General features: G+C 55.3%; 1 protein-coding gene across 12 annotated transcripts in view; it reads left to right on the top strand.

Annotated features, from left to right (window-relative positions):
• The window catches only part of B3GAT1 (beta-1,3-glucuronyltransferase 1), an 82,479-nt gene that overhangs the window by 4,867 nt on the left and 50,539 nt on the right, over nucleotides 1-27,073 (top strand). For 6 of the 12 annotated variants that reach the window (XR_010147102.1, XR_010147101.1, XR_010147103.1 and 3 more), the window contains exons 2-7: nucleotides 881-996; nucleotides 19,897-20,010; nucleotides 20,143-20,289; nucleotides 23,654-24,162; nucleotides 24,836-25,132; nucleotides 25,802-25,902. Coding sequence is in view for 8 of the 12 variants with exons in the window: in XM_063782592.1 (XP_063638662.1) it covers nucleotides 984-996; nucleotides 19,897-20,010; nucleotides 20,143-20,289; nucleotides 23,654-24,162; nucleotides 24,836-25,132; nucleotides 25,802-25,888 (1,167 nt within the window). In the remaining 4 variants the exon portion in view is untranslated. 12 annotated transcript variants of the gene reach the window in all.

The following is a 27,073-nucleotide window of genomic DNA, read 5'->3' as shown; positions in this document are numbered from 1 at the left end:
CTCCTTCCCCTCTGCCCGTCTTGCTTCCTCTGTCTGTGGCAGGTGAGCAGTCTGGCCTCTCAGGCCATGAGTCTCTCTTTGAACTCTGGGCTACTCATTTGTGCATTGTTCAGAAACTGTTAGAGCCCCACACTGGGCATGGGGGGGCTGCATCCGTCCCCACCCTGAGCAGCTCCTCAGTCACACCAGCCACATTTCAAGTGGGCAACAGCCACATGTGGCTAGAGGCTGCCATCTTGGGCGGCACAGATACAGAACGTTCCTGGCAGCACGGAAAGTTCTAGTGGGCAGAGTGTTGTGGACCGGAGCCTGCACAGGTGTTTTGGGCACGGAAAGTTCTAGTGGGCAGAGTGTTGTGGACCGGAGCCTGCACAGGTGTTTTGGGCACGGAAAGTTCTAGTGGGCAGAGTGTTGTGGACCTGAGCCTGCACAGGTGTTTTGGGCACGGAAAGTTCTAGTGGGCAGAGTGTTGTGGACCTGAGCCTGCACAGGTGTTTTGGCAGGGTGGCTAAGTGCCAGGTCCTACTGGCTGGATTCAGGTCCTAGTTCTGCCACTTAGTAGCTGTGTGGCCTCAGGACGTTGCTTAACCTCTCTGTGCCTCAGACTTCTCGCTTTTAAAATGAGGGTAATAATAGGATGTTTCTGAGGAGGAAATGAGTCATTACAGTTAATCATGCTAATCACTCAGAGCATGCAACAGCAAGAGCTTTTTTATTTTTTATTTGAAAATAGAAAGCCGTTTTTATTATTCATTTATTTAACAATTCACTTAAAGGCTTATTGAAAAGCCCACTCTGCCAGGCCGCCCCCCACCCACCCAATCAACACAAGTCCTGGCTACCTCTGTGACCCTTCCTGAGCCTCCACCTCCTCCCCTAGGATGGGATTATTCCTGACTGAGTGCTCACTGAAGCCCAGAGAGCTAGAATGAGATGAGGAAAGCAACCTCGCTTTGTGCAGACGCAGCCAGATAGAGGGGCTGATGCTTTTTGGAGGTGAGTGCCACTGAAATTCTGTTTTGTCACTAAAAAGCATCTGCTAAGCCCCCACACTTTCAGAATAAGAGCAGCAAAGGAGGCATGGTTAGCTGCCACCAGCCAGCACCATGCCGAGCAGGGATGGAGGAAGGGATGTGAGAGGCCCCTGCCTGGACTCACCCCTCCCTGGTCTGGAGGGCGAGAGCCCAGAGGCTGCTGTGGGCTTAGTGGAGGGAGCAGAGCCTGCAGGTCTCAGAGGCCAACTGTGCTGCCACGAGCCCCCCGGGTGCTGGTCCCAGCTGCATCTGCAACTCACTGTGCCACAGACACTGGTGGGGCCTCTGTTTCCTCGTCTAAGACAGGAGGGACAGGGCTGCATGAGCGTTTCCTCACCTGGAAAAATCACTTCCACAGAGCGACCCAAGCCGGAGGCCAGAGGGAGGGACCCTGCCCACCAAGCCACCAGGGGTGGAAGGTGAGGGCTGGCCTGAGGGGCAGGAGCTGGCCATTGGTAGCCAGGCTGGTGCCGGACACCCCAGGCTACCTGGCTGCCAGCCTTCTCCCAGAAGTTGGATTGTGCAACCCTGGGCTACTCCCTTCTTTTCACAGATGAGGGGACAGACACCCAGAGCAGCCCTGCTCCTGTCTAGGGGCCACAGAGCAATTTCACACAAGGCAGAGGCTGCATGCCCCAGTGCCCTCCCGGGCAGATTGTTGGTACTACTGGCAGGCAGATGTGTGGGGCTGGGGGCTGCCACCCCCGGGGTCGGGGCACAATGCTGAGACTCCCAGGGCCCCTCACCTCTTCTCTTCTCCCTCAGATGGCTGGACCCAGGAAAACCAACCTCAACTATCCCTGACAGAGCCCTGGGGAAGGTCAGCTCCTTCAGGCCACAGGCAGCAAATTAAAAATACAGACAAACTAATGAAACCCGTGAATTGCTAGCCTGCCAGAGTGTGTCTACGCACCCTGACCACGGGACCTCACCAGGCGGGTGACCATCCGTGGACCCTCCGTGGCTTCAGACCTGGGTTTGGGGCTGCCCGGTGCCTACCTAGCCCGGACCTGAAGCCCTCTGGGTCCCCGTAGCTGATGGGGTGTCCCCTTGGGGGCGTCTTCCGAAGCCTAAGGAGGTCACCACTGCTCTGACACCCTTGAAGATAAGTCCTGACCCCCAAGGAGTGCCGGTGCTGGGTCCCTGTGAGGCAGGGCTGTGGCAAATGCCACCCCCGTGGTGTTGCTGGCAGGCCGTAGGTGCATATCAACAATATCATCACCCCCCCCAACCCAGATTGCCTGCCCCAGCCCTTCTCCTTCCCTCCTCTTCCCTCATCCACAGACCACAGAGTGGGAGAGACGGCCGCTCGTGGCACGGGGAGGACACTGAGCCCAGAGAGGCCAAGGGACCGGCCAGTTGCACCCACACTGCAGCTGACCGACACAGGCCCGGCCCAGCTCTGCCAGCCTGCCTGGGCTGAAGTACAGCCTCCGGGCGAGCTGCTTTCCTCATGGTCAGAGAGTTTCTGCATGGTAGCTGAAGTATTACTCTCCTAACTCATTGCCTGTCGATATTAGCTGCTTCTCCCACACATAAATCTCTCTCTCAGAACAAGTGCTCCAGCACTGTGTCTCTGCGGCTCCCCAGGCCTGAGGACAGCGAGGCGGTTGCAGGCTGTCAGTGGGGCGTGCACACTCTTCCGAGGCACCTGGAGCCTTGGAGGGGGGCCTCCCGCAGGCATACCTGGTGCCTGTCACCCCGTGATTCCCAGGAAGGTGCATGCTTGAGATCACACACAGACACCCAACCCAGCCGTGAATGCTCACTGAAGCCCAGGGTGCAGGCCCCAAGGAGTGTGCCGTCCTTGACTATGTCTAAACAGATGTTCTGGATGAATGACAGACTCGTTTTCATTGTGATTAAAAAAAACACATAACATAAGACTTACCATCTTAGCCATTTTCAAGTGCACAGTTCAGCAGTGCTGAGTATATTTACATTGTTGTGAAACAGATCTCCAGATCTGTCTCATCTCGGCCATTGGAAACTCTGTACCCATTCTGGAAACCATCATTCTCAGCAAACTGTCGCAAGGACAAAAAACCAAACACCGCATGTTCTCACTCATAGGTGGGAATTGAACAATGAGAACACTTGGACACAGGAAGGGGAACATCACACACCGGGGCCTGTCGTGGGATGGGGGGAGAGGGGAGGGATAGAATTAGGAGATATAGCTAATGCTAAATGACGAGTTAATGGGTGCAGCGCACCAACATGGCACATGTATCCATATGTAACAAACCTGCACGTTGTGCACATGTACCCTAGAACTTAACGTATAATAAATATATATATATATAAAGAAAGAAACTCTGTACCCATTAAATGACTCCCATTCTCCACAACATCCCAGCCCCCACAAGCCACCATCCTAGTTTCTGTCTCTGTGAATTTTACTACTCTGGATACCTCATAGAAATTGAATCCTGTGATATTTGTCCTTTTAAGACTGGCTTATTTCACTTAGCATAGTGTCCTCAAGGTTCGTCCATGTCAGGGCATGTGTTAAAATGTTCTCCCTTTTTAAGGCTGAATAATATTCCATTGCATGTGTATTCCACATTTTCTTTATTTTCTTTATCCAGTCATCTGGTTGACAGGTTATTTGATGCCAGGCTATGGAGCAAAAGCTCAATAAATGGCAATTCTCCCCACTTGCCCTTCCCACTCAGGAGATGTCTGAGCAGAGGGGCCACCCAGCAAATACTTCTGCCCAGAGGGAAGCTATGTCACAGTGTCATGGGAGCATCAAGAAGGAGGCACCCCATTCTACCTGGCATCTGGTCTGGCCTCTGGGGCTCCCTTCCTGCATCCAGGGCTGCCCAGGCACCCTGTGGTGCCCAGCCCTGAGTGTGAAGCCCCTGGGCTGAGTGCACCTGGCCTGGTCCTGGGGGCCAAGCAACTCAGCAAGTGGAGGGACTATGAGGGAGGGAAGCATGTCCCAGGCAAACGTACCGGTGTGAAGGGATGCCAGCCTCCTGCTCTCATCCCTGCTGCCTTCCCGGGACCCCGAGAAAGAAATCGGCCGGGTACTCCTAGAGTCTACCTGGGGATAGGAGCCCAGGAGAGCCTGGAGATCCCCTCCCCCAGGTATGTGGAGGCCTGTCTTGAGCCTGTGCCTTGGGCTACATGTCGGTGGTGGACCGTGGATCCGTAGCCGCCCTGGTGCTCGCTGTGTGATAGGTGGCCTGGGAAACCCAGAGATAGTATCAGCACACTCTACTGTCGGGGGCACTGAGACTGAGGATGGCGGGATCATCGCATCCACACCCCCTCTGCTCTGTAGGGCACACACTGCCCACTCTGGTTCACACATGTGCTCAGGGGGCAAGTCCCCTACCCAAGCCCCTTCGACTTTTTTTTTTTTTTTGAAACGGAGTCTCGCTCTGTTGCCCAGGCTGGAGTGCAGTGATGCAATCTCAGCTCGCTGCAAACTCCACCTCCCGGGCTCAAGTTATTCTCCTGCCTCAGCCTCCCCAGTAGCTGGGATTATAGGCACCTGCCACCACACCTGGCTAATTTTTGTATTTTCAGTAGAGACAGGGTTTCCCCATGTTGGCCAGGCTGGTCTCCAACTCCTGACCTCAAGCGATCCACGCACCTCAGCCTCCCAATGTGCTGGGGTTACAGGCATGAGTCACTGTGCCTGACCCAGTTCAACATTTTATGTTAATTGTTTCTTCTTCAGACAGTGGGGTTAGCTGACACCCCAGAGGAGGGAGGGACCTTAGGGGCAGGGCAGGTGTAACAGAGGGAGGTGGGGGAGCCCTGGAAGTAGGAGGTGGTGAAAGGAAAGTTCTCCAGGAGCCTGAGCCTGCATCCTGGGGAGACGGGGCAGGGAGTGACAGTGCCCAGGGCTCGCTGGCCTTAGAGCCCCATGGACAAGTCAGTTCTCTGACAGCTCTGGAGGCAGGAGAAGAGAAGAGGGATGGGGAATCTCTGAAATCACCGGTCCTTCCTGAGTGCCTTTCTGGGAAGCTGGGCAGAGACACAGGACCAGACTGGGCAGGGTGACGGGAGGGAAGCAGCAACCGCACACTGGGGCATCCCCGCGACTTGACTCTAGCTCAGTGTGTCAGTTCCAAACCTCAGTCTCCCCACCTGAAGAAGCAGGGTGACAGGATGGGTGCCCACCTCATCTCAGGTGGCTGCACCGAGGCTACAGCAGGAAAAGGCATGAGAAAGTGCCTTGTCGCCTGGCCCACCTGTGCAGGGGCACGTCCTCCAAGCAGGAACAGGGGGAGCCGGGCCACAGCGCCAGGTTCCAGGGGCCCCGCCTCCCGACAGTGGTCAGGCTGCCCCCCCACCCCCCGCCCCGGGCCACACCCTTTTGTCACAACTGCATGCTGGTGTGCCCAGTTTCCACTGAGCCCAAGCCACAGCACCGCCTCGTGCTGGGGAGAGAGGAATGTGCTGGAAAGGCTGCCCGAAGGCTGGTCGCCACTGAGCCATGAGGAAGGAGCCAAGGTGCCTCCTTCCTCTGCCCTTCCTCTTCCAGGCACTTGGATTCAGCTGAGTTTTACTTTTTTTTATTTTTTATAATTTCAGCATTTATTTTAGATTCAGTGGTACATGTGCAGGTTTGTTACCCGGGTATACTATGTGATGCTGAGATTTGAGGCATAACCGATCCTCTTACCCAGGTACTGAGCATGGTAACCAGTAGGCAGTTTTTCAACCCTTCCCCCCCCACTTCTTCCTCCCTCTAGGACTCCACAGTGTCTATTGTTCCCATCTCTATGTCCAAGAGTACCCAACGTTTAGCTGCCATTTATAAGTGAGCAGTATTTGGTTTTCTGTTCCTGTGTTACTTCACTTAGGATAATGGCCTCCAGCTGCAACCATGTTGCTGCAAAAAAAGCATTATTTAATTCTTCTTTATGGCTACGTAGTATTCTGTGGTGTATGTGTACCACGTCTTCGTCATCCAGTCTACTGCTGATGGGCACCAAGCTTGATTCCATCAGTTCCCTGTTATGAATAGTGCTGCGATGAACATATGAGTGTATGTGTCTTCACAGTAAAACGACTTATATTCCTTTGTGTAGACACTCAATAATGGGATTGCTGGGTCAAATGTTTTAAGTTCTTTGAAAACCTCCAAACTGCATTCCACAGTGGCTGAACTCATCTACATTCCCACCAACAATGTACGAGTGTTCCCTTTTCTCCACAGCCTGGCCAGCATCTGTTGTTTTTTGGCTTTTTAGTAATAGCCATTCGGACTGGTGTGAGATGGTGTCTCGTGACTTTGATTTGCATCTCTCTAATGATCAGTAATCTTGAGCATTTTTTCATATTTGTTGGCCACTTGTACGTCTTCATTTGAGAAGTGTCTGTTCATGTGTTTTGCCCACTTTTTAATGCGGGTATTTGTTCTTTGCATTTAAATGGTCTAAATTCCTGGTAGGTTCTGGATATTAGACCTTTGTTGGATGCAGATCTGTAGGTTGTCCGTTCACTCTGTTAAGAGCTTCTTTTGCTGCACGAAAGCTCTTTAGTTTAATTAGGTCCTACTTATTGATTTTTGTTTGTATTTTGCAGTTGGTTTTGAGGACTTAGCCATAAGAATTTTCCCAAGGCTGATGTCCAAAATGGTGTTCCTTAGGTTTTCTTGTAGGATTCTTAGATAGTTTGAAGTCTTACAACATTTAAATCTTTGGTCCATCTTGAGTTCATTTTCACATATGGTGAGAGGCAGAGGTCCAGTTTCATTCTTCTGCACATGGCTAGCCATCCGCTGAATCTTAAAACAAGGTGGAGGTGGTGGTGTTTGTATTCACCACTGTGTTCTATATGATCTAACATTCATAGTGCCAATTGTGTGCCAGGCCTTATGCTAGGTGTTTTCCGTTGATTCCCTCATTTGATCTGAAAGTAGCCCTGTGAGAGTTAAAGGTGAGGAAACTGAGTCACAGGGATATTGGCATAGCTCCTGCTTTGGGTTGGGCTCTGGGCCCTGGTGTGGGAATGCAGAGTTGAGTAAGACCAGGCGCCCCCGGAGGAGCTTCTGGCTCGGGGCTAGGGTGCAAATGTGAAAACCGGCAAGCAAAAGGCAGGGCCCAAGGCAGGAAGTCCCACAGTGTGTGCACCTTGAGTGAGCAGACCGGGGCAGGGCCAGGGCCAGGGAAGGCTTCAGAGTGGGAGAGGGAATGCCAAAGGCACAGAGCCCAGGAGAGTCTCCCCTCGCCAGCACCTCACCCAGAACCACAGAGACAACAGCGCCAAGGGAAACTGAGCAGCCTAGGGCAGCATGACAGCAGGAAGGCAGTACTGTGGGGCAGTTGGCTGCTCACATCCTCCCTCTGGGATGTCCCCACCTTGCTCACAGCCTGAGAGGTTCTGCAGGGCTGTTTCAGCTAACCCAAGCCTTGGACACTCAGTTCCAGGGCCAGACCCACCTGGTCACCTGGCTTGCTTATGTCCAAGCTGTGCTGGGCTCCAGCAGGTACCAAGTCAGTCACCATGACCTGTGCCAGGCTCCATGCTGTGGATGGACACACTCATCCAGCCCATCACGAGAGACCCTTGCTGCAACCAGCACTCAACATCCCAAGCAGCGCAACCTTGGGCTGGGCCTCCTCTGTAGAGAGGGTCAGATGAGGCGAGGGTCACAGCCCTCCTAGCTTCCAGGGTCCAGGATTCTAGGGCATCCCAGCCTTTCTGGGTTCTGGACTGCCCTCTGCCACTGCTGGGCAGCCTGGCAAAAGGGGAGGTCAGTGCTATTAGCAGCAGCAGCTTCGACGGCTTTTGCCCCTGGACCCTGCCGTTCACTGGGTAGCAGAATGTGCCTCACACTCTGGGGCCCTACAGGCCTGGTCCCCACTGAGCAGGCGCCCTGTGGTGGGTGTGCGCCCACTGGAGGCAGCATTCCACCCATGGGTGTCCTGAGCAAACCACAGGCCTCTCCTAGGGTGCATACATTGCTGGCTGGCTGGGGAGTCTCTCAGAACGGGAGCAGGTTGGTTGGTGTGTTAAGAGCATTTTGCTGGAACCAGGGTCCAAGGGCAGGACCCAAATCCTGGCGTGGTCTATTCATAGAGCTGGAATGATGTGCACGGCTGATTCTACCCCACCTGTCTCCAGCGGGTGAGGTGAGGCTGAAGGCGGGCAGGGATGTGGGGAAACCTCTGAACAGGAGCAAGTGAGAACCCCTTTGCTCCCATCATACAGGCGAGAGGAGCCATTCTGGGGTCACCAGCTCATGAAGGCTGCAGTGAGCCCCCCGTGGGGAGGGAGCAAAGCAGAGAAACCATCCAGTCTGCACGCAGGTAGCAGTGGGCTCTGGTTGGAGAACCCACCACCCACCGCACCCAGAACAGACCTGCTGTTGATCCATTATCATATCAGCTCATCGCCTTTTCAAAAGCATCCTGGTTTGGATCAGGAAGTGTAAGGTCACACTAGCTCTGATGAACAAGGGCAGGGAAGTCTCAGCTGCCAGCCGGGTGTGCAGCTGCAGCACAGAGGCCTGCCCGGAGCACACAGCTAGGAAGAAACCCGTATGCCCCCAGAGGCCGGGGGCCAGCTGGCCATAGGCAGGAGAGGGCCCGGGAGGGAGCCAGCAGTGGACCCAGGGCCAGGAGAGGTGGGACAGAGGCACGGCAAGGACCCCTGCCTGGCCACTGCTGCCCAGAGGAGTGCAAGGGGATGGCTGCTTTCTACCTGGACCTGGGACACTTGAGACAGTCACTCAACCCCCTCATGCCTCAGTTTCTTCATCTGTAAAACATGAACAAACCTTTGGGATTACAAGGGTTTAAACATTAAATGAGATAACCAATGTGCAATCATTTTGGAAGCCATAAATCAGTATTGTGTGTGAGCTGTTGTATTTAGTAGTTTTTAGGGGCAGCAGCCCCCGCAAACCCCAGTGCTGCAGAGAAAGTAGAATTGGCCTCTTGGCATCACCCCATCTATGTTCCAGGATCCGAAGCCATTGGGTGCCAAGGACAGGCACATGAGCTACTCTTTTATTTGAACAGGGACCCAATTGTGGATTTGTCAACAGGGCACAGAGCAACACCGATACCCAGCTAAGAGCGTGCAGACACGTGCCTGTGAACACACGTGTGCTGACTCACGGGGTGCCGGCCATGATCACACATGCACACACGCATGCACATGGGTGTCAAGCAGCAGGCCAGCTGCCCTGTGAAGTCACTCAGGCGGGCAGTTCTGTGGTGGCCAGCACAGCCTCGATGCCCTGTCAGAACAGAATACTCAACCCCAGGGGTTTTCTTGAGTCGAATTCCAAGCAACGCATTGAGGAGGACAGGGAGCAGGCAGGGAGCAGGCACCTGCGTCGCTGTGGTCAGACTGGCATCTCCCCAAATCATCAGCCTCGAGAGAGTGCTGGGCAAGGGGGAGGGGACACCAGGACCAAACCAATGCTTGCTGTTCCTCACTGCGGGGCCCCCTAACTGCCACTCAGGCCCAGGTACACCCCCACATGCACTGTACCCTGGCCGAGGCCTGGCAGAGAGGAGCAGGCAGGGCATGGAGGCCCAGGCAAGGGAGCAGTTGACAGCTGGAAGGAAACGAGACGGGTGCTGGTTTGCAATGGCCAGGCCTGGTTTGCGCTTGGGCATCTTGACTCAACTTGAGAACCCTCTCCCTGGCTCTGGTCCCCCCGCGGCTCTGGGTGGGAATGGGGCACTGCCCTCTGGCATGGGAATGAGGCACTACCCTCTGGGTGGGAATGGGGCACTGCCCTCTGGCATGGGCCACGTTGCATCTCACCACAGGACGAGGAAAAGCATGCCATGTTGGAATTTCAGGGATGGAAGCTGGCGGGGCAGAGGTGGCCAGGGAACAGGAGGGAACAGGAGGGAACAGAAGGGACGTGGTGGGAGTGGTGGGCGGGCGCAGGGCAGGCATCCCTGAGTGCCAGGCTGGGTACGTTGCAGTCAGGAGTGCACAGGAGGATCTGAGCAGGTCGCAGGCTGGGGTTGGAGAGTCTGACAGTGTGTGGACTCTGAATTGAGGAGGAAAGGCAGGTGTCAGAGAGATCACCATAAGGGCCATTGCGGGTAAAAACTTGACCTGGCCCAGGATCAGGGGATGGAGCCCTAGGCCGGGGCAGCAGTGGAAGGAGCTGAGGCCCTGCTGATGCAGGGAGAAGGTGGAGTCAAGGGCAGCCCTGAGGTTTTCATGCCAGGACCATGACAGAAAGAAGGGGGCTTGGATGAGAGCTGCTTCCAGAGGAAAGATGGTGGTTGGATCTGAGGTTGTGTGTTAGGTCACAATGGGACGTGCCAGACAACAAGAGGTGTAGCAGCTCCGTGCGAGAGATGGGGAAGCTGAGGCCAAGGGAAATCAAAGGACGCCATCAGGGGCCTCGTGCTGGTGTTTTCTCCTCTGACGATCCCAGACCCTCTTCTCTCCACCTGCCTCTTCTTTGGGGTGACATGGGGCTTTCAGGTCCGTGGCTTCCATCTGCCCTCCAGCAAGCAGCCCGGAGTTTGGTTGGAAGGAGGCAGCAGGAAGCCAGGCCGAGCAGACCCGTTCCCTGGCCCTTCCAGGCTGCAAGGTCAGCAGTGACAGCAGCTGCTCTTTATTGGCCCAACTATGTGGCAGACGGTTTGCCTGATTTTTTTTTTTCTAGTTATCCTGACAGCCTAGTGGTAGCAGCAGTATTTTTATTCCCGTTTTACAGATGGGAAAATGAAGGCCCAGAGAGGTTACCTCACCAGAATCCCGTAGCAGAGGCAGAAAGAGGCTGGCAGGTGCACAGGGTCATCTGGCTGCGGGGTTCAGAACCTTTCTGCATCGCACGGCTCCTCCATGCGTGGCTCTTCCAGGACAGAGGAGAGCAAAGAGGTGGTGGCAGGGGGGTGGCAGAAGGCTATGACTGTGGCTGGGTTCTGCCGTCACCCTCAGTAGCTATGGGACTAGGCAGGGTCTGAGGAGCTGAGGGCCAGACATGGCCCATCTACCTTGGTGTGGGGGACAGACTCTCAGGTATCCTTGGAAGCCCCACCCCCCGGTGCCCATGCCTTCGTGCAGTCCTCACCTTTGGTGTGGATGGCATTCGTGACCAGCTCCTAGCCAGCAGACCATGCAAAAGCATTGGGCCATCACTCCTAGGATTACACTGTGCTCTGTAAGATTCCATCTGCTAGCAGATTGGCTCTAGATCCCTTCCTTGCTGGCTTGATGAAGTAAGTGGCCATGTTGGAGAAACCGATGTGGCAAGGATCTGCAAGCAGCTCCCAGGAGCTGAGGGCAGTCCCAGCTAACAGCCAGCAGGAAGCCATGGCCCGCAGTCCCACCACCACCCAAGTGAGCTTGGAAGCAGAGTCTTCCTCAGTCAGCCCTCCAGATGAGAACACAGCCCTGGCAATACTTTGCAGCCTTCTGAGACCCTGGACTCCTGACCCGTAGGAACTGAAGAGAGCCAATGGGGGCTGTCCTCTGCCAAGTGTGTAGGAATTGGTTAGATAGCAATAGGATAGGAAATGAATATACTTGTCTTGGGAGTGGGTACATTTCCTTCCAAAAGTGGGCCTGGCTTTTAGAATGGGCCTAGGGCAAGGATGGAAAGGTAGCAAGGAGGGAGGGCAAAGGAGGTTGGGGAGTGAGCACCTTTCAATACCAGACTTCTCCCCCAATCCCAGGCTGGGCTCCAGGGTTCTGTACAAGGACTACTTGCCAGTCCCACAAATCCCAAAGATAGCATGACCCTCAGTAATCCCTATCACGCAGGCCGGGGTCAAGTGGCCAAGTGGTGCTCTGTGCACCATCGTCCGGTCATGGTTAGCACGTTCCTGCCGAACCCCTTCCTCCACTTGGCCAAGCAGAAGCACCCCCACCCCCATCACCCATCATGACCTGCTGTGGGATGGCTCCTCTCTGGGGTCTTCCACGGGCCTGGCTCACCATTGTCCAGCGTCCCACAATCCTTTATCAGGTTTGCTTCCTTCAGCTAGCCTTCTCTCCAGCTGCCGCTCCCTCTCCGGCTGTCCGTCCCCCTGCAGAGCATCTGTGTGCCCATCCCCGCTTCCCCACCCGCCCGCGGGCGTGCCCCAGCAGAGAGCAGCAGCAAGTGATGTCGCCACACGGTGAAGCCCCAGTTCTTGCTTCAGGGTCCTGCATGGAGGCTCTGGGGTGAGTGGATGAACTGCTGCCTGAAGACCACTAGCTACATGATTCAGGGAACTTCAGTGACACCAGCCGGGGCCAACAGTGTATTCGGTTGAGATTCCTGCAGTCAGCCAGAATGGACTTTGACTTGCAGAGTACTGGACTAAGCCAAACCCCAATTTCCATTTTTTACTGAATCATAATCAAAATCAAAGCCAAAGAGTATTTCTGAAAAAAAGAAAAACAAAGGAACTACCTAAAAAAAGTCAGTGAATTACATTTCTGATGCCGGAAGAAAACCAAGGCGTGAAAGTATTCTCTGCACCAAATCAGAACAAAACTAATACTTCCTTCTGCCCAAGTCCTTGGCTGGGTTTTCCCAGTTACAAGGGAACAAGATGGTTTGAGCTCTGGAATTCACGCTGCCCTTCCATCAGCGGTCCCAAGTGTGAGCCCGCGGTGACCCAGGCTGGGAAGCAGAGTGCAGACATCCCAGGGCCCAAGCCTGCCACTCTTCCTCCATGAGCATGGCGAGGGCAGGGTGGGGGGAGAGCAGCAGTGCCTTCCTGGGGGCACTCGGCCTGACCACTGAGGTAGGCCATGCAGGGGATGAAAGGTCAGGGGGCTCTGGCCCTGGAGCAGGGTTGCCCAGTGGGTGGGCACGAGGGTGGGCCAGGGGAGGGTCTGCAGGGGGACGTGGTGTGGGCACGGGTGGCACTGGACACAGAGGCCAAGGCCTGAGTTTGAGCAGCTCTGCTGACACCTAACGCAGTGACCTTGGGCCGATCACTCAGGCTCTCTGAGCTTCGGTGTCCTCACATGCAAAATGGGGCGAGATCTGTGTGTCTGCCTCATGCCGTGGCCGCTCTGACCATCGAGGGACTGGGCTTTATGGAAAAGGCAGTCTTACTGTTTCAATGTAAGATGCAGAGTGGAATCTGCTATGGGGCCCCTCCCCAGCCCTCTGCAGTCGGTGACCAGGGCAAAGGAGGAGCAGGGGCCTGGGAAAGTGGCTCCTATATGGTGTGAGGTCAGTGCCTGTGTCCTGCCCCCCAGCAGGGCTGTGGTGGGCCCGGGAGGCGGTGGTGCTGGGGGCGGGAGGGCCGGGGTTAGGTTAATGAAGTATGGATTGACTGGGCTGGGAGCTGATTAGCTGTGGCATCAGGCGTTTCCTGAGCAGCGCCTGCAGAATCAATACTAATCCGCTGATCCCATTCGGGGCACCTGGAGATCTGTGGGACAAAGCCTGTCCCTCCCTCTCTTTGGGGGCACTCGGGTTCCTGGGTGACAGAGATGATATGAACAGCAGCTGTCTTAACCAGCAGGTTGGTGTTCTGCATCCGGTCCGCACAGCACACTGACTGGTGCCGTGTGATGCCTGGGGCTCCCTCTGCTGTCACCACTGAGCCCACGCCCTCAAGAGTCAGTGACGCCGGTTCCCAGCCTGTTCGCAGCACTCACCGTCTCGCTTGCTACTGTCATCACAGAATGTCATGTAAACTGTTGAAATAGCGTGTTGAAGTAAATGTGTTGTTTCTATGAAAATTTCATAAGGTGAGTCCAGAAAAAAGTTCTCCAAATTAGGTAAAGGCTGGCAGGGAAAAGTCATATTCTACATATTCTAAAGGGTGCTGCACTCAGACTGCTCACCAAGTGCTCCTCAGCTCTTGAATCACTTTGAAGAAATCAAAACGAGATCGCAGCGGGACGCTGCGACGTGGCTGATGTCAGACGGTCAGCACAGACCTCCCTGACCCCGTGTCGGCTGAGCGGAAGTGCTGAGAGCCAGCAAGGATGGGTCGTTCGGATTTGGAAAAAATTAGCATGCATTGTGCAGTCCTGGGGAAACATCATCTATGGGACAACTGGCTCTGCGAGTTACTTACATTGAAATGTATGGCATGTATGTATCATTTGGAAAGATTCTTCGCCTTAATGGACTTTTTTGATTAACCACTTAACTACTGTTCCCATCTTACTGGGTAAAAAGGCCTTTATCGTCCTCCAGGGATGAGTACCTCGGACAGTGTCTGAGCTTGTTTGTAACCTACCACGCACACGCATGCAGGCCTTTGGGAACGTTTTGCGTTCACACGTCACCTGCACTGGAGCGAGCTGTGTCGTCTCTTCCCCTCCGGACTGAGCAAAGCTTCCCCACCCATACTGCTGGATTGCCCACAGAATCCAACACAGTGCTTTGCCTGCTACAGACGCTCAATTAATATTTGTTGAGTGAAATTAAATAAGCTCCTCTCCTCAGGGACTGAGGCATTGCTGAGGCCTTCGTTTGAACACCTGCAGGCTCAGAAGAAAACCTTTCCATGCATTTACAATCGGCCAGCCTTGAACCACCCCTGCACATGCTCCAGCCTCACATGTTCTGCCCCAGCCTGGGTCAATCAGAGCCTTCCCATCTGAGTCTCAGACACCCCCTAGTCCTTATTCACAGCCCACAGCACCCTAAAACCCATAGACAAATTCCTCTCTGGAGGTGCCATGGCTCATACCTGTAATCTCAGCACTCTGGGAAGCCAAAGTAGGAGGATCTGTTGAGCCCAGTAGGTTGAGACCAGCTGGACAGCATAGTGACACCCTGTCTCTACAAAAAAGAATTTTAAATTAGCTGGACATGGTGGCAGGCACCTGTGGTCCCAGCTACTTGGGAGGCTAAGGCAGGAGGATCACTTGAGTTCCGGAACTCAAGCCTGCAGTGAGCTGTGATCATGGCACTGTACTCCAGCCTGGGTGACAGAGTGAGACCCTGTCTCTCAAAACAAAACCAAATGCCACAAATTCCTGCAGAGAGGTGTTCCCAGCATGGCCGATCTCCATAGGCATACTGGCCCTTAAGTCAGGACTCAGTTCCACGGGTGCTGGCCCTTAAGTCAGGACTCAGTTCCACGGGTGCTGGCCCTTAAGTCAGGACTCAGTTCCACGGGCCCTTAAGTCAGGACTCAGTTCCACGGGTGCTGGCCCTTAAGTCAGGACTCAGTTCCACCGGCCCTTAAGTCAGGACTGAGTTCCACGGGTGCTGGCCCTTAAGTCAGGACTCAGTTCCACGGGTGCTGGCCCTTAAGTCAGGGCTCAGTTCCACGGGCCCTTAAGTCAGGACTCAATTCCACGGGTGCTGGCCCTTAAGTCAGGGCTCAGTTCCACGGGCCCTTAAGTCAGGACTCAGTTCCACGGGTGCTGGCCCTTAAGTCAGGACTCAGTTCCACGGAGGCTGTTTTGTTGGCGCTCTTGCCTCGCCTCGGGCCCTAGGTGCCCACTGAGCTACACTTTCCTCACCTAGGACATCCCTTCATCTTCGCAGAGCCCTATGGTAACCTCCAGTTGCTAAAATGGCAGGATCGTTGAAACTTCCAGCTCAACCTCCCTATTGTAAAGATGAGGTCAAGGAGGGCAATCAGCATGACCCGGGTCCCCGTGGAGCACCTGCTGGACACGTCCAGGCCGCCACCCTCCCACTCCCATGTGCTGCCCCAGCTTCTGCTCCCCATCCGGGAACCACCCTCCACTCTCCCACAGGGCAGTGCTTGCTTCCCTCTGAGGCTCTGAGGGCACCCGGGGAGGGCAGGGCACAGCCTTTTGTGTCTCTACTTGCCGAGACGCCTGAGATCGGAGGTTGGTCACAGATATGGTGCAAGTGTCAGGATGGGAGTTGTGACCACAGCAGGCCTGGGCCCTACACTCACACACACTGCCCACGCCGCGTCCTGCCTCTCCACGAAGTCCCCCTCGTGCCTCCACCCATCTCCTCCTCCAGCACCCCATTCTTCCCCGTGCTTGCCTCCATCTCCCGGGCTCTCCTGGGTGTGGCCAAGCCACTCCTGCACCTTTGTGCTGATTCTTCTGCCCTGACCCAAGGGCCTAGAAACCATTCTGGGGTCCTTGTTAGAGACAGCCTGCGACCACAGACAAACACCGCCCTCCTCCAAGCCCCAGGCAGAAGCAGCAGGCTGCGAGAGGGGACCAGTGCTGGCCAACCTTGCAGCCCCGTCTCAGACTGGGGCCCAGAGCTGGGGGCAGGTGCAGCCCACCCCGCTGCCTGGCTCCAGGCCCCTGCCCAGCCCAGGCATCACGTCCCACGACCTGCCCCCTGCCGGCCAGCTGGCGTTCTCCAGGCTGGGGGCTCTCTGTGTTCTGCTTGATAACCGCCTGGTAATTAGCTCCACGATTTTGCTACTATGCTTATAATAGCCTCCATTAAAGTTATGGGGTTTTCAAGCCATAATGGCTTCCAGAGTAATTAATGCACAACTGGGTTTATTGCTGAGTTTATTTTTAGAGGTTTTCTCCCTCTCTCCCCCTCCCTTTTCTCTCATAGATGTTTTGACCAAAAAGACTGGATGGGAGCAGAAGGCACCCCACGGCACCCTTGCCCGCAGGCCCCGTCCTCCCCTCTCTCCTTCCCACCCCTCCTTCCTGCTTCAGCCTCCAAGCAGGTGCTAGGGCCCTGCAGTGGGGGCAGCCATTGCAGAGGAGGGTGGCTGTGGTCCAGCCCAGAGGAAGCATTTGGCCTGTGTGTGCCCCTTACCCACCCTGCGCCTTGCCCAGGTTCGAGAGGCTTGGAGGCCTGGGACCTCTTATCCTATGCCCCTGATGACAGCATAGAGCCAGATGGCCTGGACTCAATTCCGGCTCCACCATTTCCTAATGGTTGACCTCAGGCAAGTTACTCCCCTTCTCTGGCCTTGATGAACCCACAGTGACCACAGCCATGCCTACTGCACAGGGCTGCTGTGACGTTGCAGGAGCAGGTGCATGTGAAGAGCTGAGCCTCATCTTCGGACATCTCTCATGCTATAGGGAAGTTTGTATAAACAACAGTGCAAGCGGGCACAAGGGAGGCTGAGCAGGTGCCAGAGTGGGCGGGGGCTGAGAGGCTGCCCCAGAGGAAAGGTAGTGGCCCACAGGGACTGAGCTGGCATGACACTCATCTTCTCTCCTTGGCTTTCTCCATCCTGGTATTAGAACCTGCACCAAAACCAGGAGCACTTGAGAAAGCTCCTTTGAGAGTCTCTGAGAACACAGAAGAAATCTTCCTGGACATTTTTGAAGCCCCAGCCAGGCCCAGCCTCCCCATCCTTCATCAGATGTGGCCTAAGATCCAAACGTGTCTTGGCCAAAGAACCAAAACGTGTCTTGACACACAGCCCCATGCAGCCCCAGCAGTGGCCTGGGTGTGGAGGGACAGGCTAAATCTGGGGGATGTGGCATGAAGTCACTTGCATCTCAGACCACAAGACCCAGCAGGCATCCCGTGTGGGCTTCTAGGGTCTGTCCCTCACTGGGCCAGCAAAGAGGAGTTTAGGGGCGGACACAGACACACACGGCCTAGAATGTCCACTATCTCCTACGTGCCTGTGACGTTGAACCCCAGTGGGTCTTCCACTCCCCAGGGAATGGGTGGGGGAGACTCTCTGGATAGAGTGGGCCTCTGATGGCGGGGTGTGGGCAGGGGATGCCGGCCGTCCCGGGAAACCACAGTGCTCCTTAATGGAGGGGATGCCGGCCGTCCTGGGAAACCACAGTGCTCCTTAATGGAGGGGATGCCGGCCGTCCCAGGAAACCACAGTGCTCCTTAATGGAGGGGATGCCGGCCGTCCCGGGAAACCACAGTGCTCCTTAATGGAGGGGATGCCAGCCATCCCGGGAAACCACAGTGCTCCTTAATGGAGGGGATGCCGGCCGTCCCGGGAAACCACAGTGCTCCTTAATGGAGGGGATGCCGGCCGTCCCGGGAAACCACAGTGCTCCTTAATGGAGGGGATGCCGGCCGTCCTGGGAAACAACAGTGCTCCTTAATGGAAGACAAATCCTGATCTTCCACAGGCGTCAGAACTATTTGGAGAGAGGACCCGGTGAGGAGAGGAAAACACGCTATTTTGGAAACTCAGGGGCTAAAAACCCTCCTCGGCCATAGCGCTCGACTCTGCCTGAAATGGTGAGCACACGTGAGCTGGGGCAGGAGCAGGCAGCATGGCCCCCAGGTGAGGTACTGTCCGTATCCAACACTGGGCACTGGGACAGGTGGGCACAGCGAGGCTGGCTGGGCTGCCCGAGGCTGCCTGCCCTCCCCACCACCCCCGCAGGTCCCTGCTGCATCATGCATGGTGCTCAGCACAGAAGTGAAAAGGGAGGAGAAGAGGATGTGACAGTTTCCAAGGCGATCAGGAAGTCTCTTCACCCAGTGTCCTTGCCATGTGAGAGAACGGTTCCCAGAGATGCTACCAGTGGACCCTCTGCAGGACTGAGGAATCCCAGTGGCTCATTCTCCTCACTTGGGCCCCCTGCTGTTGTCATTTTGGAGGACTGTCTCCCCTCAATGTGGCAGCCCCTGCGGGGACCCCTCTTCTTGCTGCTGCCCAGCCCAGCACCTGGTGCTCTGTCCTGCACAGAGCGGCGCTCCACAAGGACGTCCTATTGACACGGAAGAGGAAGGCACTCTCGTACTTCCCCCCAGGGCCCATCCCAGAAACATCTCTTCTTTGTCCTCAAAAGACTGTCACCAAAATGCAAATTGAAACCACAGTGAGATACTATCTCACACCAGTCAGAATGGCTATTACTAAAAAGCCAAAAAATATTAGATGCTGGTGAGGCTGCAGAGAAAAGGCAACACGTATACTCTGTTGGTGGGAATGTAAATTAGTTCAGCCACTATGGAAAGCAATTTGGAGATCTCTCAAGAACTTAAAACAGAGCTGCCATTCTAGCCAGCAGTCCCATTACTGGGTATGTATCCAAAGGAAAATAAAGTGTTTCACAAAAAAAAACACCTGCACCTGTATGTTCATCGCAGCACTATTCCCAATAGCAAAGGCATGGAATCAATCTAGGTGCCCATCAGTGGTGAATTGGATAAAGAAAACATGGTGCATATACAGCGAGGAATACTACACAGCCATAAAAAAGGACAAAATCATGGCCTTTGCAGCAGCATGAGTGCAGTTGGAGGCCATTATCCTGAGCAAATTGACACAGGAACAGAAAACCAAACACGGTGTGTTCTCACTTATGAGTGAGAGCTAAACACTGGGTACTCATGACTGTAAACATGAGAAGAATACACACTGAGGACTCTCAAAGGAAGAACGGCTGAAAAACGCCCTGTTGGGTACTATGCTCATACCTGGGCAGCGGGATTCATCATACTCCAAATCTCAGCATCACATGCAATATGCCCCATAACAAACCTGCACATGTGCCCCCAAATCTAAAATGTTGAAATTATTTTTAATATAATAATTCATGGTCCATATATGGTTAAAAAAAAGAAAAAAGAGAGAGAGAAAAAAATAAAACCTCTCACCCCTTTATCCAGGCTTTGATAAGTAGCTGGCATTTTAGGGCTGCACGGGAGTTACCCTGTTTAATTCTGAGAATGACCTTATGAGGTAGGGATCCACAGTGCCCCATTTTATAGATGGGAAAACTGTGGCATGGAGAACAGAAATGACTTGGCAAAGGTCTTACAGCCTGTGGGTGGCACAGTTGGGATTTAAACCTGGTGTCTCTGCAGTCTGTGCTTCTGACCCCTGCACCCTACTGACTTTCATAAATGGAGCAGAGCCGTGGCCCTGTGCCTGTGGGAAGGACAGAGCCCATTCCACTCAAACAGGCAGACAAAAGAGGTCCTCAGGTGATGGACAGTTGAGGCTCCATTGTGGAACCCCCGATGCTGTGTGTTCCAGAGCAGGGGCCAGCCTTGCTGGCATCCATTCCTATACCTGGGTCTCTGGCTATCCGCTTCTGCTCTCTCTTGCAGGTGTCCACCCCCCAGGGTTCCTGACCCTTGCCCCTGGACAGCGACCCCTTCTCAGACTCCAGTTGGGCCGGACTCTCCAAACCTGCTTCCGCAATGGGTGGGTTGTGAGTGCTGGTAAGACCTGCTAGCCAACATTCAGCTGCTCTGTCCTCTCCATGCCTGGCCGGCCCGGCCCATGCCTGTTCTTTTCTCCCCTGTGCTGCCGCCGCCCGTGGCCGCCCCTCTCCTGAACTTACCGCCACTCAGGTAATGAGGAGCCGTGGGTGCAGCCAGCCTTGGAGATGCCGAAGAGACGGGACATCCTAGCAATCGTCCTCATCGTGCTGCCCTGGACTCTGCTCATCACCGTCTGGCACCAGAGCACCCTCGCACCCCTGCTCGCGGTACATAAGGGTGAGCACGCACGCATGCCCTGCCTGCCCAGCTGGGCCTTGGTAGTGACAGTGACCACAGCTGACACGCAGGGTTCTTGCTTGCACTCACTTAGCAGCTAGGAGGAACCACGGGATCATCTAGGCCCCTTCATGAGTCTTGCACCCCTTTGGGAACGGGAAGCTAATGGAAGCTACCCACACAGTTTTAAGACGCCCGGGATGGTAGGTTGGCAGACACCAAGACAGTTGCCTTGAAAGAAGAGCTTGTTACTCTCAGCACCCAAGAGGAGGGGGCACACCATGCCCCCTGGGGAAGTGCTGAGGTCGGAGGTGGGAAGTGAAGGGAGAGGGAGGCGGGAAGTGGAGGGAGTGGGAGTCTTTAGTGTGGTTTTGGTAGGAAGGAAAGTGGTTTTCATAGGAAGGGAAGGGCGAAGCACTGTCGGCAGCTGAGCTGGCCCAGAATTGCATAGTCTGAAGAAAGTCAGTGGGTTTAGGATATGGGTGTGGTTTCTAATTGTCTGGTATCGCCCTGGGGTGGTTTAGGGCAGCGGAAGATTGGCTTGGGTGGGAGAGCTCCATAAAGGTGGTGGTGGGTATGAGCTCTAGATCAGGTAGTTTGCATATGAAAAGTATGTTTGCAGGCAAGGTGTATACCATCACTAGGAATTAGCTAGTCCCGGGAGGGGCAGTCCCTCCCCATATCTGCAAGTCCCCCAAGATGTCGATGCATCTTAAAATACAGAAAAACTTAAAAAACAAACATCATTAATACACACACATACACAGAAAGACACGCATGTACAACTTCATATGCCATTTCATGACATGCAAGGAAAGCGACCATTCTGAAGTGGATGGTGGGGGAGGAATAGGATTTCTGGCCTGCAGTGTGTTTTAAACCCTTTCACAGAGAGTATATTGTTTGCCTCTCTTCTTTTCCTGTGTAGGAAACCCTGATCTAGTGCTACCTGGTGGAAATAGGGCTGGAGAGAGGAAAAGTCCCGTGAAGAACTAGTAGAAGAACTAGGGGTAGAACTCCTTTCTCCCGGCTCTGGGTCCTGGGTCGCCTTTCCCTCTCACACCCAAACCTGCCACGCACCCCACAGCTGGCTGCCCCAGCTCTTCAGCACTTTGTCTCATGCTCTTTTCTGCCCCCTCCCCCACTTACATGCACAGGCTCACGTGGGGCCAGGCAGCTGTTCGTCTGCAGCGTGCATGATAATACCTGGCAGTGCGATAAACAAGAAGGCAGCACCAAGCCCATGCAGAGAGAGGTGGTGAGTGCCTGTAACCCCAAGATGCAGACAGTGTCCAAAAATCACAGCCTGAAGTCGTGCTGCTCCTCACAGTCAAATACCAAGTCCTGCAAACCCCTAGCTGTTCCTGAAGCTTCCATGAGGAAGGGCCAAGCTCAACATTGCGGCAGCCCACTGCCCATGGCTGGCACTTGGCACCTGTCTTCCTGACATCATCCTCTCCTCCTGACTCTAGGGCCTCTTCTCTGTGCTTGTCAGTTTCGAATCATTGTTATCTTGCAAATACATCACTCCAGAGGGGTTAAAACTACTATATATAAAGCGACATGATATCGTGTCGATTGCGTTCTTGGCAGAGCTCCAGCGCTGGAGACGTCAGGCTGTTTGCTAAGCACTGATGGTGCTGCCTGAGGCTGGGGACTTGGCATTCTGTCTCCCCAGAGCATGCCAAGAGCAAGCAAATGAAAGCTGCAGCTGAGTGAAGTTAGGGTCACCAGGAGGCCTTTAGGACCCAAAATTGCAGACGCCCTGAAGCCAACGGGAAGGGCAAAGCCCAGGAGCACAGGCAGTAGCCGTGCCCTAATGTATGGGGACTGTCCAAGGGCACAGGTCCTCTGCGGCCTTGGGATGATTTGGGTGGCAGAGAGGTGGACAAAGTGGCTCCAAACCTCCTCTCAAGGCCTCAGTTTCCAAAACTTGACTGCCCATAGGATAAATTAAGTCCTCTATCTAGGTCAGAATCCTAGACACCCATCCCGCTTTCTTCCACCTTGCTCTTCTCACAGTTTGACCCCAAACTCCTCTAAGCAGTCCCCTTTGAGCGACTGCCTGTGTGCTGGTTGCCTCCCCCGACCCTCAGCAATTGCTGTGTGCCTTGTGCCATTTGTGCATGAGAACTCCTGAAGAGCCACGAGCAGGTCTCCTGGGTCCGTTCAAATGAGCTCCACGCTAGCATGCCACACACCCCACATGCTGCCAATGACAGTGGTGGCCGGAGGGAGGCAGCAGAAGAGCTGATGCACGGGGTCCTCCCCTTTGGTGTGACTTGCTGGTTCTGTCCCCACCGATTGCCTGAAGCCAGAAGGAAGCAGAGTTGGCCACTGCCCTTCCGCAAGAGAGGAAACTGTGCATGGCGGTGCTCTCAGCCCTTGTGGACTCATTAATCCACATAATAACTCGATAAGTTCGATGCTATTATTAGCTCCATTTTACAGTTGCTGAAATTGAGGCGCCAGAAGCTAAGCAGCTTGCTCAAGGGCACAGGGTTCGTAACGGCAGAAGTGGGCAGGGTCTCAGCCCAGGCATCGGGATTTCTTACCTTTACCACCCGACGGTAAGCTAGGACAGGAGGGCCACACCGTCATTTGTGCGTGAGCCCTTCCGATGGAAGGACAGAATTTGGAGAGGAGGGACGCATGGAAAACAAGAATCCCAATGGCCCTGATTTCTCCTCTTGCTAGGACTGCTAGATCTACATATACCTTGGCAACTATGGGCAAAACCCACGAGAATAAAATGCGGTTAAATAGGAAGTTCTGCACCGAGATTCAGAGAATGCCTTACGTAAGGCCAGGAGGGAAGAGGCCCCGCTTGACTGGAGGGCTTGAGAACTCCGGGAGCTGCCTCACGCTCCTGCGGGCCCACGGTGGGCCCTGGTTGCTGCCGCAGTGCTGTGGCCCTGGGGCTTTGTGGCGTCCACACCACAGCGGGGCAGTGCCACGTGCTCTGCTAGCCCAGCCCTGCGCAGGGCAGTGTGGCCAGCTCCCTCCAGATGAGTAGGGCTAGGGAGGGGAGGGTCGGGACGCCTTTTCATAGGAAAGTCGGCACATTCAGGAACTGAGGATGCAATCTTGGAATATGGGCAACTGCGCTCAAATAGCTAGAGGGCTGCAAAGGTGGGAAGGAAGAGGTTATGTCTGTGTCATCAGAACTACGACCCTCCCAGAGAGGAGTCCAGGGCTGCAGATTTCAACCTTAGAGCTAACAGGTCAGGCAAGGCGGGGGTCTGAGCAGCCCCTGCAGGGGGGGAGGAGAAGGGTGCCCTGGCAGGGTGGGTGGCGTCCCGCTCTGAATCTAGGGCCATAGCCAGCGCCCTCCTCCCACATCGCCGGTCTCCCAACTCCGCAGATGAGGGCAGTGACCCCCGACGCGAAACGCCGCCCGGCGCCGACCCCAGGGAGTACTGCATGTCTGACCGCGACATCGTGGAGGTGGTGCGCACCGAGTACGTGTACACGCGGCCCCCGCCATGGTCCGACACGCTGCCCACCATCCACGTGGTGACGCCCACCTACAGCCGCCCGGTGCAGAAGGCCGAGCTGACGCGCATGGCCAACACGCTGCTGCACGTGCCCAACCTCCACTGGCTGGTGGTGGAGGATGCGCCGCGCCGGACGCCGCTGACCGCGCGCCTGCTGCGCGACACCGGCCTCAACTACACGCACCTGCACGTGGAGACGCCCCGCAACTACAAGCTGCGCGGAGACGCCCGCGACCCACGCATCCCGCGGGGCACCATGCAGCGCAACCTGGCCCTGCGCTGGCTGCGCGAGACCTTCCCGCGCAACTCCAGCCAGCCTGGCGTGGTCTACTTCGCCGACGACGACAACACCTACAGCCTGGAGCTCTTCGAAGAGGTGAGGGAGGGCCCGACAGCGAGCGGCGGGACCTCCGGCTGCGGGGAGTGGAGGGGCTTCCCGAGGAGGGGGTGTGGGTGTGGAGGCGCGCGCAGGGGGAACCCGGGAAGCCGGGCTGGGAGCGGGGCAGGCAGCAGAGAGCCAGGGAAAGGGATGGAACTGCGGGCTAAAGCATCCCCCACAAGTTAGGGGGAAGACAGGTGGCTCTGGAGCCCCTAAACCATATTCCTGGCCCTAGAGGTATCTCCTGAATGGGTTTGTGAGTAGGTCATTCTGCGTGACTACCAGAAACCTCTTAGGTGGAACAGTTGGAGCTCGCCTGAGTATATGGGCTGTGTTAGTCTGGGGGAGAAGGGGAGTCATTTCACACTCTAGAGCGGGGAGACTGAAAGGTTTTAGACAAGGGAGAAAACAGCAGCAGGGCCACGTTGAGAAGGGGAAGACCAGGCCGTCTGAGAGGTCAGGTGTCCCCGGCAGCCCAGGGCAGGTTCTTCTCAGGTGCCCAACCCATGGGATGGGTCCTGGGGGCAGGGCTGTACTGGACACCCCCTAGGTGGCCGCGGCTGGCCATGGACATAGATAGAGATGGCTGAAGGATGTCGCCTCCCTTGGGCACGCGCGTCCGTCCTCATCTGCAGCGCCGGCGCCCTGACTCTGGACCCCACCCTTGTAGATGCGCAGCACCAGGAGGGTGTCCGTGTGGCCCGTCGCCTTCGTGGGTGGCCTGCGGTACGAGGCCCCACGGGTGAACGGGGCAGGGAAGGTGGTCGGCTGGAAGACGGTGTTTGACCCCCACCGGCCATTTGCAATAGACATGGCTGGATTTGCTGTCAACCTGCGGCTCATTCTGCAGCGAAGCCAGGCCTACTTCAAGCTGCGAGGTGTGAAGGGAGGCTACCAGGAAAGCAGCCTCCTTCGAGAACTTGTCACCCTCAACGACCTGGAGCCCAAGGCAGCCAACTGCACCAAGGTGAGACCCTCCGCAGAACTGACAGCTGTGATGCAATGTCTCAAGTACATCCAGACCCTCCCTACAGATCGGGAGAAGGAAACAGAGGCCTCAGAATAGCCTGGGCTTTCTGAAACCCCCTCCCAGGAAGGCAGTTTATCACCTGTAAGGCAGCGACACTGCGGACAGGCAGGGAAAGGGAGAGCAATGGCCACTGGGGAGTTATAACCTCCCACAGAACAGCCGTGCTCCAGGACCTCCCTGCTGAGCACTCATGCACACACACATGCCTACGCGTGCACACGTGCACACACATGCAGATGCACACACATGCACACACATATGCACGTGAACATGCACAGACATGCACATATACACACGAACATGCATACATATGCACACACACACTTGGGAAGTCTTGGGGCTTCTCTTTTCTGTAGTTCTAGACTTCCCATTTCCAGCAGGTATTCCGAAGGCATCACATGTACAAACAGCAAAAATGAGGGGGTAGTCGAGAGCCACAGAAAATAAATAAAAAACAATTGAGAAAATCTTGATGGAACAATTGAAAAACTCTCGAAGGAAAAGGAGGGGCAGGAGAAATGTTTACACAGTGTGGGAGGGAGCAGGGAGGCAGCAGAGTGAGGTCAGGGGCCTGTCCCACCATGTTTTGCATCTCTGGGCACACAGATCCTGGTGTGGCATACACGGACAGAGAAGCCAGTGCTGGTGAATGAGGGCAAGAAGGGCTTCACTGACCCCTCGGTGGAGATCTGAGCCTCAGGATGCAGGTATGGGCATGACGAGGGTGGGCCACACACTGGGCAGGGCGGCACCAGGTTGGGCCGAATCAACTGTCTCATTCTTTTCCTCTTGGGCTTTCACTGTGGAGGACAGGGGAGATGTGGACAGGAGTGGAGGGCGTCACCACAGTCCCCTTCCCACTGGGCCACCTGAAAGTATCCAGGCATTAACTTTCACCCACGCAGCTGGGTCCTTCTGCCACCAGACTCTTCAGAGGGTGTCACCTTCCAAACACCTTGCTGATTTTTCTGCTGGCAGTGACGCCTGCACCCCACAAGGCACTGCCATTCAGACTCTCGCTGGCCAGCGTCTGTCCCCCCAAGTCTGCCTCTTCCCCTGTGGATTCCTTCACCACGTGGCCGTGGTGAGGACTCACGGACTCGCTGCTCCACAGCAATGAGCCCACGGCTGTCATAGCGAGAAGTAGCGCAGAGTGACAGCATGAACCCAGAGCCCACCTCAGCTCCCAGGACCCCTGCTCTTCACTGTTTGACCTGACTTGACTTATCTGGGCCTCAGTTTCTTCATCTGTGAAGTAGGTTGCTGAGAGCACCTAGAACAGTTCATGGCACTTAAATCTCATCAGTGTGGCTATTTTTATTCAAGTCTTTAAAGCCCTCTCTGGAAGTAGGCCACAGGATCCACCTACACTTCAGAAGCAAAGAAATGATGTTGAGAGAAGCTAAATGAATGTTCCAAGGTGACACACTGGCATGAGTGAATTGTGCTGGGAGGTTGGCAAAGCCAGGCATTTTCAGGGGCTTTTCTGTGATCTTATCCTGTCTCTTAAAAGCAGCTGGTACTCCTGACTCCCTACTCTAGGTTATGCCAAACAGAGGTTGAGGCCTGAGACAGACATTTGTCCTCTTGCCCTGGAGCTAAGCAATAGCTTCTGTATTGTGTTTGCCTGCAGAGGACCACAGGGTGTCACTCAGTCACCTTGGCCAGCGCCACTTAGAATGCATCTATACCGAGCCTCACTTCTGCCTCCTGCCCTCACTGCCCTCACTGGAAGCACCTTCCCCACCCGCCCCTCAGAAAGGCCCCCACAGGACCTGGGGGCCTGGGCTTTGCAGAGGTCCTGGTGGCCCTGCCTGGCCGTTCCCTCCCCGGCCCCACCCTCAGCCGACACCTCACTCATTCCTCCTCTCCCCTCAC

This window comes from Pan troglodytes, chromosome 9 (assembly GCF_028858775.2).
Source record: "Pan troglodytes isolate AG18354 chromosome 9, NHGRI_mPanTro3-v2.0_pri, whole genome shotgun sequence".
Lineage (NCBI taxonomy): Eukaryota > Metazoa > Chordata > Mammalia > Primates > Hominidae > Pan > Pan troglodytes.
The sequence above is the reverse complement of the archived record's forward strand: the minus strand, read 5'-3'. Positions and strand labels throughout refer to the sequence as shown.